General features: G+C 36.3%; 1 protein-coding gene across 2 annotated transcripts in view; it reads left to right on the plus strand.

Annotated features, from left to right (window-relative positions):
- Positions 1–13,392, plus strand: part of SLC4A4 (solute carrier family 4 member 4) — a 274,164-nt gene that overhangs the window by 187,320 nt on the left and 73,452 nt on the right. For both annotated transcript variants that reach the window (XM_087434419.1, XM_004419157.3), the window contains exon 12: positions 8,863–8,996. In XM_087434419.1, coding sequence (XP_087290545.1) covers positions 8,863–8,996 — 134 coding nt within the window. The remainder of the gene's footprint in view (positions 1–8,862; positions 8,997–13,392) is intronic.

The following is a 13,392-nucleotide window of genomic DNA, read 5'->3' on the forward strand; positions in this document are numbered from 1 at the left end:
TATCGTCAGGCTACAAATAGACATGGGTGCTGGGTAGAAACATGTTGTGAAAACACAGATGAGTCACTGCACTGCTGTTATTTAAGCAAACTCTTCTGCCAGCTTCTGTTCAGGAGGCCTTGTCTGCTCAAAGACAGGAATTTACATTTAAGCATTTATTTCAGAGCTGAAATATACATATACATACACATGTATGTGTATGTATGTGTATATTTAATATTCACACACATATATAATAAGGTATATTTAATAATCACACATATATATGTAGTGATATATGTAATGATATAGCTATCATTATACATTATACATATGTGTGTGTGTGTATATATATATATATATATATCATTAGAAGCAGATCTTGGGAGTCATATGGCTCATTTCCCATCAAACTATATTCAGAATAAAACAGTTGAAGCTATGATGGCTCCAAGTATAATCAAATTATAAGGGCAACATAGATGAGTGTATGAATTCCCCAAATTGACATTGGCATGTACATTTTGACCATCAGGCTTCTCTGAGAGGACTCTGAGGCTTACAGAGTGGGTATTCATGGATTCCTTGTTAAGTGTGGTCAGTTAAAGTTGAGCTTGGGTTCTGGGAGTGACTGAACTGCTTTGCCAAGAGTTGACCTTACATTCCTCTAGGATCCAGCCCTGGCTTGTGACTGTTTCCTGTTCTTAGAGCCAACAACAAAGGACTAGAGCATAAGCTTTCGGAGGTCCAGGAATTGTGCAATACTCTTACTATCCTTTTCAGTAAGTCCCACTGTAATAACGTTCTGGTCTCCTTGCCATACTGTCAAGCAAACAAGAGCTTTTCAGCCTTCTCAGTCTAACAACATAGCCCTTCCACGACTAAACTGTCTGTGACCATGCATGCCTCACATGCATGTCAATGCATGACTCATTGCATTGTATTTCTATTCTTGGTTGCTAAGCAGGGATACTGTTCTATTCATTTAGATACTTCTAGTTAAATTGTTAAATGTTGACTTAAATATTTTTGGATAGCTTATTCTGTGGACAAGATGCTGATATACCAGCAATTTTTGATACTTTGTGGCAAGTCTTTGTGTTATTTACAAGTTTTTCTTCTTAGCTTTATGGAACACAAAAAAGCATTTCAACTTAAATCGACATTGTTGATTGTGAATGACTGAGCACAGTCTAGAGTGAAGACTGAGTGAAGAAAGTTATTTTAATTTTTTTCCGGGAGTAAATATAGTCCTATTTTCACAAACTTTTTAGCAAAAGAATACAGTAAGGTTGTTAGAATTCTGTGAATTTTGTGATATTTGTGGAGCCTAACAGAGCACATTTTAAGGGAACTTGTCTCATATAAGGAACATATATAGCTGGCATCTCCAAATTTGGGGCTTTATTTTAACATACTGCTGTGCTGAGAATATTTAATCAATCTGCTTAAGTTGGAAATGTATAATTTCTTATTCACGTATGCTATTCCTTGATAAGATAGACACTTCTTTACAAAGCTTATCATGTGCAATTTATAAAAGCAAGATTAAGGCAAATTTATAACTGCTTTACTATAGTGAGGACTGTTTAGTAATTTTAAATTACCTGAATGTTGCACTTTGGTACCAAAATGCATTTCTTCCTTGAAGTGGAAATATAAGAAGACATGTTAATCTGCACCAGAAACATATTCCAGTCTTAAAAAGTTAGATAGGAATAGTCTGTTGGAATCATACAGTTGGGTTGTTTGGGTAGGCAAAAATAAATGTCTCTTTAGTGACAAGTAAGGGGCTTTGCATTGCTTACTTGCCTCCAAGGTATAATGGCCATTTCTTCTCCCAGGAAGGAACTTTGAATAATTTTTTTTGCTTCATGTACCAATTCTGAATTAAACCTGTTCGACTGAAGTTAAGTAATTTGTGACGAACCTGCACTTACCAGAACCTTATTTGGTGGTTATTTCACTTCAAAGACCTTATCAACTTTATTTTTTTGGTAATCAGAAAATAATAGTGATTTGGGTAGGTTGGGGCTCAGAAATGATGCTAAATTCTAAAATTATTTAGAAATAGCTTTATTTTAATAACATATAACTATGCATTGTAGAAAATTCAGACAATACAGAAAAATTACATAGAAGGTAATTTTGCCCTTAAACCCATCACCCAGAAATAACCATTGTTAACATTTTCATGAACATGTTTTCATACATCTTGCAATGCGTGTGTACACAGATATATCAATGTATAGGATTTTATATAAATGGTATCATACATACACGCTGTTTCATAACATGACTAGTATTTCGTGGAAGTTTTTCCGCTTCAATATGGATCTTGAACATCATTATTAATGACTGCATCTATTTATACTATACACATGATGCATATGCTATAATTTACTTACTAAATCCCCTATTAATGGACTTTCAGGTTTTCCCAATTTTCCCGCTTATAAACAGTGGTGCTTAACTACATTTTCCTTCTTTGTAATTACCTCCTTAAATTCCTAGCAGAATGATTGCAGGATATGCTTATTTTATTTTTTTATATTTATTTCAAATTACGCTCCACGTAGGTTATACCAATTATGGTTCTACCAGTAATGGACACGAGTGCCCACTTGCCCACATCCTTGCAAAAACAGGATTTTGTTCCACGTTCTCATTTTTGTCATTCTGTGGATTGAAAAATGATGGCTCATTCTTATGCAATTGAAATTTCTTTGATTTTTTTAGTGAGGGTAAATATCCTTTCATATGTTTATTGCCTACCTATACTTTATATTTGTGTCCTTGGTATAGTTTCCTTTGGGGCATTCATTTTTTTCTTAACTTATGAGAACTCTTTAATAAGAATATTTTCCCTTTGCTTGTCAGAAATATCACAAATATATTTTTCCTAGATCTACCATAAATCGTTAACTTTATTTATGATGTCTTTTGCTGTACAGATTTTAATTATTACATAGTCAAAATCTTCAATCTTTTATAGTTTGCTTATTTTCACAATATATTTAGAAAGATTTCTGTATCCTAAGATTAGAAAAATATTTACCCACATACCTTAGTTCTTTTATGTTTTCATTTACATTTTTTATCCATCTGGAATTGATTTTTTTGTAAGGTTATACTGGCATTTGATGTTTGGGCACTTCAGATGATCCAGATATGTATGCACAGCTCTTCAAACAAACAAAATATTGTAAAGCCTCCCTGGTCTTGTCCATCCATTCTATTCGACTTGGAGTTGAAGCTCTTTGGTAAAGGTGTTGGCTCACACTTTTCTTCAAGCAGGGAGATAATTTGTCTTTGAAGTCTTTCCTCTTTTTTCAGTTCCTGCTGGGCAATGTGAACAAAAATCCTGTTTATGACGACAAAGCACTTTTAGGCAGAGAAGATGGCAATGAGGATTTGGCAGCTATGATCTGTCAGGACAGAAATCACTGGTTTATAGGCTGTAGCTACGCAAGTGAAATAAAAAATAAGGGTTGTAGATCCAGTCTTCCTCCCCAGTGTAAACGAAAAGTCTGTGTAACCGATCCCCTCAACAATGCTAGAAGGTGATTCTTATTTTGAAAGAGGAGGAGAGGTTGCTTGAGTGGGTGTACCTCAAATTTGGGCCATGTAAGAATCACCTTGAAACTCTGAAAAACACTGATTCCCCAGGCCTTATCTTCACAGATCCTGATTTAATTGTTCAAGGTGGATATAAAGAATTAGTATTTTTTTCCTTAAAAAAAAAGCTTCCCAGATAGTCTCATGTGACCCAAATTTGAGTTAGATACTTGCATCATTTCTCCACTTATTTTTGATCATGTGGCTTTGGTTTATGCTGGGGACCTCATATCAAACTCCTGCAGGTAATTCAGATCTGACTGCCTCTTTCCAATGGGCATGTTTCGGTGGCATTAGGCTGCATCATATTTCTTGACTAAACTTCAGATTCAAAGACTCATCTAAAGAAATTTAATTTATTGTTCAACATTCTATACAGTTTGTATAAAACACCAACACGGGCTGAAATTTCTCTTTTTATGGTTAGAAACATTTTAATTTTTTTTAAAAAAAGCTTGAAATATAACAATAATGTTGGTGAATGCTTTATCATTTACGCCACCAAAATATTTTATTTTCCAATAGGAAATCATTTGTTTTCTTGGGCAGTTATGCCACTTTTCTCCTATTATTGCCACTCAACCTTCCTAAACAGGGTTGTAATTATTAATCCAAATAATAAATTCCTTAATAAAAGGACATAAAACAACAAAGGTCAATTTTTAGTGTTATGTGAAGATACCAAATGGCAATAAAATCAAAGTTGAAGCCTAAATTTTTAATTTTTCATATTTCATCTTTTGGACGTGCTTGCTTCGCATTAGCCATGACAAACATGATGGCCCTGGCGGCCCTTGTCACAAGTAGCTTAAAGACATAATGTGCTGGTGTTACCAATCATGGTTGGATTTTGTTTTTTTTAGAATCTTGCTCCTGAGGGTCTGATTTCTTTTATGCTTGATTTTTCTATTATGGGACGTGCTGATTTTCTTGGATGATTTGTAAAACAAGGACCATCTTTGGCTTAACTTCATACCCTGATGTCAGCAGAAAAATGTTCACAAATTGTTTCGGATGTGGATTTTTGACTTCACTGCTGTAAACTAAAACAAACTATTTTGTGTTATTATAGTTGATTCCATGTGTTTAGTAACACAAGGAATGAAAAGAAACAGCTCTTAATGGCTGTAGTGTTGCCCCCAAGGCTTCTGTTGATTTAGAATTTGCTCTGGGAAATACTGAGCATCTAAAGAGGCTTTTTTTTCCCTTCTCCTCTGAGGACTAATCTTCATCTTTTTTTTTCATGTCAGTTCTTTTGAGTTTCTCTTTCATCTCCTTCCTCTTTTGAAGAAAAGAGAAATAATAGAGGTAGGCTGCGAAGGAGGAGATGAGAAGCAGTGAAGAAAAGGGAACCAACATTTTATTGTATCTCTACTTTATTCTCAGCTCTTTATATATTTCTGTCTAATTTAGTCCAAATAGTTATCCTGTGAAATAGCCATTGATTTTACAGAAAAGAGAATTAGGATTTAGAGAGGTTGGGGACTGGTGGAGCTGAGATGTGAACTCAGATATCCCTGACTCCAAGACATGCTCTCTGTGCTGAGCCACCTTGCAAATCATCTAGTTCAATTTCCTCATCTAAATAAATACATTATGTATATGTTACTATTCATCAAAAACATGTAATCTATCAGAGACTATGCTAAACACTTTACCTATGCTATCAATCTAATATGTATACTAACTGTATAAGGCATGGAGAGATTAAGTAACTTGCTTCGAGTCCTTGTTTGAGTAAACGTCAATGAGTAAATGAGTCTAGATGTCAGCTTGAGATTGTCTGACTCCAGAGTCCGCTGTTGTACTATGTCATTTCAATGTTTTTCTCCTACATGAAGAAACTAAAATTGACATATGTTAAGTGACATTCCCAAGGTCATTGGCTCTTTGGTGGCAGAACGATGTCTAGACTCTAGATTTCCTGACTGCCAGTTGTTTGCTCTTTCTACTGTGGGTGCCACTTGATCAGAAATGGAGTGAAAGAAAAGCTGAGCCAAAATGGAGCTGGAGCACTTGGTGGCACCTGGTACTGCACCACTTCAGAGCTCAGCCATCTGCATTCTCATGAATTGCTAGGGAGTTTGTTCCTCTGTGCGAAATCAAGTGTAGAAGAGTCTTTATGAATTATAGCTGTTAAAAATACACACATCCACACATCATTTTCCTTTTTTATATTAGTGAACACTGAATATAATAAATCAGGAAAGGGGTTTCTGATAGTTCACCTTATAAATTGCTTTAAATTCTAGTTGCAGTTAAACTAAAGTTATTTATTACATTAGATTATTTTTTAAATTTCTGTACTGTCAAGAGTAACATGTCAAAATGTAGTGAAAATAGTTCTTTTCTCAGAAACCCTGGAAGCATCTCTAAGTTTAAGCAAGTTTCCAGTGCAGTGTGTATAATAAATCACCTGTCTCTGTTTCAAAATTGTCAGCAACAGAATGGAAACTAGCACTTACCAAAGGATCAAGTACTGAAATAAAAATAATCTGCCTTTTAACAGTCACATGGCTTCCATAAATCAAAGCTGATTTTCTGGAAGAAATTTGTTGTTATCTTTACTGAATGAGCAACAATGGCTGTTGACCTTTGATAAGGGGAAGGTAGGGGGTGATTTGGGCATTTCTTCTTCGATTCCTGTAGTGTTTTCTGAGTGCCGTAGAGCACATGGAGGGATAGTCTACAGCGTGATGGGAGGAAGAGAAACATGATGACACCAGGAGACCCTGTTCTTGCCCTCACAGAAATTAATAGCGATGTCAAATCAAGTAAAGAATTCTTAATCTCACATTCCTCTCTTCTTCCTTCATGTTCTCTCTTACACCTAGTCTGTGCTGTATTTTGATCCTGCAAGAGTAATGAAAAATAGGCACTCCTCCATGCTTGATAAAGAATGATACAGTGTAACTTTGCATATCACATGTACACAGAGTGTGGCTTGTCCTGCCACGTGGAGCATTCCAGTCCTACCCTTTCATGTTACGCACACTAAAGTAAGTCGTGAAAAAGAAAAATAAGTTATAAAGACATGAAAAGCCCAATGTCAATGCACAGGGGGTGAAAAACTGCATGTCCAAGAAAATCCCAGCTCAAAGCACACCTTTAATCCTTGCTAAGGGTGAGGTAGTGGTTGGGCAGGTACCCATACTCCAAAGACTTCTTGTGCACGTTGAATGTGGATTTGGTCATATTGTTGAATCCCCCTAAATCTCATTATCTTCATGTGTAAGAGATCAAGACTAATACTATTTCTTGGACACAAGGGAATCTCTTCTCTGCATCAGTGTAGCCTGGTTTTGCTAGCCTTGCTTATTATTCTGCTTTCTGTCCCTTTGAAGAAGAATAAGGTAGATACTCTGATTATGTATGGAATGGCTATAGAAGAAAGAGATGGCACCCTTCAGCCATGGAGTATAACTCACATCCATGGAAATAGGATCCCCTCCTGCCAGACTTCAAACCTAGACTTCTTGGACAGAAGTAGTTGTTCTGAATTGTTTCAGTATGTGTCTACTCACCGTGTAAGAAGCCAGTCTTACTACTTGTCAACCCTTGTTTTTTTGCCCATCCTCACCCCAACCCCATCATTACATAGTGCTGCTCTAAAGGATTTTCTGTTGAACTCTACCCTTAAAAGAGGAGGATGTGCTATTGCCAATGTCATTCTAAGGAGAATATTGCTGGCTCCAAAGTAGTGTAAAAAATATTTTGAGTAATCACTATAATAAGGGTCTCTTAGACGGCTTTTGAGTGGAGATGGCACTTAGTGTATTTAGTTCTGTAAGTTGATTTTTAAAAAATCAATTCCTCTATAATCATTTCATGTATATTATATGATAAGTGAATGAAAAGTTTCTGGAGAACTTTTGGGGCAGTGGAAAGAGGTGACTTAGTGAGGCTGACAGAGGCATATGTTAACTGTTGGTGGGGGGGCAGGGAATGACTGAGGGGCATGTCAGATTCCACAGAAATTCACTCTACTCTGGTCAGAGGGTGGTTTAGATTAAGAGGTAACTTGTTCTATGTAAACATAAATCATACTTCTATGAACAGATAATTTATTGTTCAGTTGAAGAGGGAAATCTTCCTAGTACCATTTCGTTTTAGTATACACCTAAATGTAGAGAGAATGCGTAATTTGCCTGTACTATGTAAATTAATTTACCACTAAATATAATTGTGTGTCTTTTAAAGCTTTAGAATGTCTTTATCTACTCATTTGAAAAATATTTTATCTTACAGATGTTGTGGTTCAGATTTACAGCCTTATGTATGAATAAAGAGTCTCTGCCATCATTTTATATTTAAAATCTTCTCTTGATAAAATACTATTTTAAGTTTACAAAAGGACCTTCCCACAAATAAACATGTGCTTTTCTAACTGAAGTTTGAAATGATGAAAAATATAGGAAACAGGCTAGTTTGCCAGCATCTGAGGCATTGATCCCAAATGATGTAATTAAGAAATTAAGGATAATTTCATGTCAGATGTTGATAGCTCCTGTTTCTTTGTTCTGATTATGCAAAAGGAAAATAATGGGTTGATTTCCAGAGCTATAACTACAAGGAGATGTGGCCACAAAGGTTTAGCTATTCATGTCCCTGCACATTTATTTCCTCTAAGACAAAGTAAATCGAAGCTCTTGTATAAGTTTATTGGACAACGAATATGAAATAAGAATATTTTTGGAAGTGGTGTCTTAGAGATTGCAAGATAGAGGGCAAATCACCTTTTGTGTCCCTTTTGCTCCCTTCTCCACTTGAAAAACTTTCCTCTAGAAAAAAATAGCTTTTGTGCATAAAATGTAGCTACTTATAAGTACCTGCTATGTGCCAGGTAAAATGGGGCTAAAACAAACGCTGAAGGTAACCACAGAGAAAACGCTATCTAAAGTACCAAATCAATTCTACCCACTTTGTGGGATTATGTAATGTGATTTTATGTAGAGAAGCTTCCATTGATATTTTTGGAATGGATCTGAGTCACCTTTTTCCTTCTGTAGTCAACCATCAGTCATTATAGTCACCCTAGTTCTTTGGAGCAATTCAGCCCTTGGAGTATGGTGGAATGATTAAATCATATGCATAGTGAAAGAAATGGTGATATTCATATTGGTAAGGCTCTTTATTCTTCATATCTGATATGTTTGCTACGGCCCTCATAACAGCATATTAATGTGGCTTAATTTCCCTAGTGATGTCACACATAGGAAGAAAAAAGATGTGTTTCTTTTAACACCTTTGTTTTCTTTCTATTAGGGCGTGTTGGAGAGTTTCCTGGGCACAGCTGTCTCTGGAGCCATCTTTTGCCTCTTTGCCGGTCAACCACTCACTATTTTGAGCAGCACAGGACCTGTTCTAGTTTTTGAGAGGCTTCTGTTTAATTTCAGCAAGTATGTATATACATATCTAATCATAAATTAGGATTGTTTAATTGTAAAACATTGATAGTCTAAACAGAGCACAGAATAGTAATTAGATAGACGAGAATACGGGAATTTTAAGATCTGGGGGTAGAAGGGCCCTTGGAGATTAGGTCGTCCAGCCCATATGTTGTATTATCTGCTTGCTCCATCCCTCATTATTCTCTGCCTTGTTGTCCTGCTTTGTGCCGCAGAAGGTGGACCCTGTGGACTGCAACACCCAGGCTCCTTTGCCCTCTGGCTTCCTGTTGGGTCTGGTTAGTGCAGAGCACCCACAGGTGGGAAGGGAGAGAGAGGTCATGGTGTGTCTGACTCCGCAGTCCTCACTGTCTCTGTTTTACCACCACAGTCTGGCAGTGGCTTGTTGCCTGAGTATAGCCCCTGTCAGGTGGCTCCTGTGCCCTGGCTTTAGCCCTCACCAGGATCTGGTGACTCTGTTCCTTCCTTGGCCTTTTCAAGCTGGGAAGTGGAAATGTCTTCCTGATCTTGCTAGTCCCTGAGTGCCTCACCATTCTCTGTTCTTCACACCTCTTCAAATAGCCCATTTATTAAGTTTTCCTCAGAATCCCGTTTGAGAATGCCTTCTATTTCCTGCCATGATCCTGACTCACACACCAGAGAAATGAAATGACTTGTTCAAGGTCACATGGGTCATTAATGAAAGAGACTGAATACTTCTGTCCACTGCTCCTAACCCTGATTCCAGTATTCTTAACTAAAGGTACATTTCGAGACTCAGCTGAATAATAACTAACATTTATTGAGTGCTGACCACATATCAAGTATTATCCTAAGCACTTACCTGTACTACCTCATTTAATTCTTGTAGCCGTCCTATGAGGTAGGGACCGTATCCTGTTTTTAGGTGAGAGAGGAGACATGGAGTGGTAAGTAAGTTGCTGAAGGTTACATCACCAGTTATGGGCAGGGCTGGGATTTGAATTCCTGCTTTCTGACTCCAGAGCCTACATCTCTTGCAGAATCACTAGACACTACTAATGGGCATGACAATTATGATATCAGTATTTTCTTTTAGATATTAATCGATCATTTTAAGAAGGAGAAAATTGAGTTAAGTGAATTATCCAAGTGGCCACATTAGCACAGAAATAGATTCAAAATCAAATTGGGTATTCTGGCCTCTTTCTAATGAACTTGATACCTCCATGAGAGACTTGCCTTTACTGGCAGATCTCATTGCAGAAATTCATATGACTTGCTAGCACTCCTCATTGGAATTTCCATATTCTTCTATTGTTATATATTTTTAGAATTTTAATGTTAGAAATGTCATTACCTACATAATACCTCATGGTCTTAAAGACTCGTGTATAGTCGTTGAAACTGCATACCATCAAAAATGATCACAAGATAGAGGAGGGAATGAGGATTTAAAACTAGCTTTTTGAAAAATGGGTTGAGAGAATCAGCAAGGGTCTTGCGAGAATTTGAAGTTCCAGATTTTAAATAATGTGTGTTTTCTGTAGATCATTGCTACAAATCCCTCTTCCATCATAATTCTCAGAAGAACATCGGAAAGAATTCTGTGAATGTCAGTTTATAGAAAGAGCCAAAGTTTTTATATGTTTAAGAAAACATTGTGTGAGACAAGAAAGCCTTTATGGAAAGATTAAACAAGCATGTATTATAAACAGGAACAAACATGCACAACCTTTGCAGAAAGATTTATTGGATGCAGTGTGATCAGAGCCTTAATCTACAGAAAATGTTTGCATCCTGGTTTACTTTAGATTTGTGGGACAGAAATTATTTCCTTTCACTAAGCAAGTTCCCTTCTTACTTTCCCTTCTGTTTCATCATAATTGGTAACGTAAACATAGTTCCAAGTGATTTATTTGAAAACAGTTGTAAAGCAACACAAGAAACATTTGAGAAACTGCACTTTAAATCCGTCACTGAGTAACGTGTGATGCTTATGTGGCAAACCTTGTTATTTTATTCACAATGCTGTATCATTTGCTTATATATTATAACAGCAGTGCTAATATTTTCTCAAATACGGAGTATTTGTGTGGATCACTATTTCTCGAAGTGTGTTTTATCAATTACCAATCCCATTAGATGCTCTATGAAAAAAAAGCTTCTGTGATCCCAATAAGTCTGGGAAGTACTGTATATTATATCCTCCTCTTGGTAATTCACTTTACACTTTAGCTTACTAAGGGGTCTGAGACGTCCTTCAGTAAAGAAACTGTTTTACTCTGTTTTGCCCAGATTTTCCCCAACATATTTTAGCATTTTTTGAGAAATAGATAAATCCTTGTTTTGTAGGGTCAGTGGACTCAAACAGTAACTCCACATAATCCACAGATTTATCTCTGACATGGAATATAGGTTTTAATATTTGCTCTGTAAACTGGAGAATCATGAGGGAACATGAATGATATGCTGTCACCTTTTAAAATTAGTAGCAGAATAAAGGAAATAGCTCACAACTTTCCAAAAGACACTTGTAGTTTTGTTTCCCATTTCTGCAGTCTCCTTTGCACTATTTTTTACACATTGTATCCAAATAATGGAGACTTAGATTCCCTTTTTTTCTTGAGTGAGGACTCTGAAAGAAGTTTTAACAATGTGTTCTAAGCCATGCAGAAACTTCATAATTAAAGTTGGATTTTAGCCTGTATAATTGTCATTTGGTCATTTAATAATTTCTTCCTTATAATCTTTGAACAATTTACTTAAAGGCCTTGAACTGATTATTTTCTTCTGTTGTATTACTGGTTTTTTTCAGTTAGTTTAGGGAGTTTATATTTATTTGTCAGTGGCTGAACATTAATTTCTGTAGCATGTTTCAAATATGAGTGCTTCAGTTTGTCTGTATCCTTGGTTTTATATTACTCAAAAACTATAACTGAAAACTGGAACACTGTGGTACCAGAAGGATATAAACCCATTATCTCCTTCTAATTCACCATGGTTTCTTTTGTCTCTACTGTCATTTCCTTTTACTTTTTATAACTTAATTGCTATTTAAACTCGGCACCAAGAGGAATGATAGTCTTATTGGATGTAATGTTGCTATTTTATTGTAGTCATTACTGTTGGTCAACTTGTTTAAAAGTTTTTCTTCTCTTGTTCCTCTTTCTTCTTGCTGCTGTAAATATATCGCTTTCATAATGAAGTGCCATTGTTTTTAGTGATTTTATTTTGGTTATTCTTATAGAGCTGCTCTGGGAGTATTTAAGTATTTTAGAGCAGCTAGTTTGGTATATTGTTTAGGTCCTAAGATTTAAGTTTATACATTATGCATTTTTTTCCTTTGTACTCAAACTGATAGTGTTCCTAACCATTACTGGTTAATGGATTTGTTTCTCATCCTGTCCTGTAAACATCAATTCTATAAACAGCCATTAGCATTCTTAGAACAAATCATGATTGCTCTTTCGTCTTGTTAGGGAAGGAAAACTAGGTGATTGTTAAAAACTTTCTTCTATTTTAAGAAAGAAGTCTGTTGACTCAGAAGTAATAAAACTATGTTTCTTAGCTCTGACTCTGAGACTGACTCGTGTGATAATGTAAATTATCTCAAATTCCTAGAATTTAGCTCTATCTATAGTCTACTTGTCTTACAAAGACATGCATAGGATTAAACAGTGGGGCTCTAGATGTAAAGGGAACTGGAGGGAATGCAAGGGGTGTGATTAGAAAGGTTCCAGGAAATCCATAGAACATAACTTTCTACTCCAGTGTTAACAATCTCTTGCTTTGGTAATGTATTTCAATTTGTGTGATTTGGTGAGAAGAGAGAAACAAAGGACAATGATTTTAAGGCCTGCCCTGTCATGTGCTAAATACAAATAGGATAGGGGAACCATGTTGTAATTTTTAAAAGGACCAGAACAAGGAAACAGAGATTTGTTTTCTGGCCCAGCTCTGCCATTAAAACCTTAACATTGGATAAATGACTTAACTTCCATTAGCTTTAGTGTCCTCATCTATGGAATGAGGCAAATTTAACTAATTGGCATCTCTGTTAGTCAAGATTTTCCAGAGAAAGAGAACCAATAGGAGGTGTATATACATATATAGAGAGATTTAGTGTAGGGAATTGGCTCACATGATTATAGAGGCTGATGAGTCCAGGATCTGCGGGTGGGCCTGCAGGCTAGAGACCCAGAAGAGCTGATGTTCAGGTTCAAGTTCAAAGGTTGTCTGCTGTAGAAATAGGAAGAGCTGATGTTGCAGATGAAGTCCCTGCAGTCTGCTGGAGAATTCTCTCTCCTGCTTGGGAGACGCCAGTCTTTTTGTTCTATTCAGTTGAAGAACTGGTTGGATGAGGCCCACCCACATTATGGAGGCAATCTGCTTTACTCAAACTCTGCCAATTTAAATGTTTATCTCA

This window comes from Ceratotherium simum, chromosome 8 (assembly GCF_057802395.1).
Source record: "Ceratotherium simum simum isolate JZ-2026a chromosome 8, ASM5780239v1, whole genome shotgun sequence".
Classification (NCBI taxonomy): Eukaryota; Metazoa; Chordata; class Mammalia; order Perissodactyla; family Rhinocerotidae; genus Ceratotherium; species Ceratotherium simum.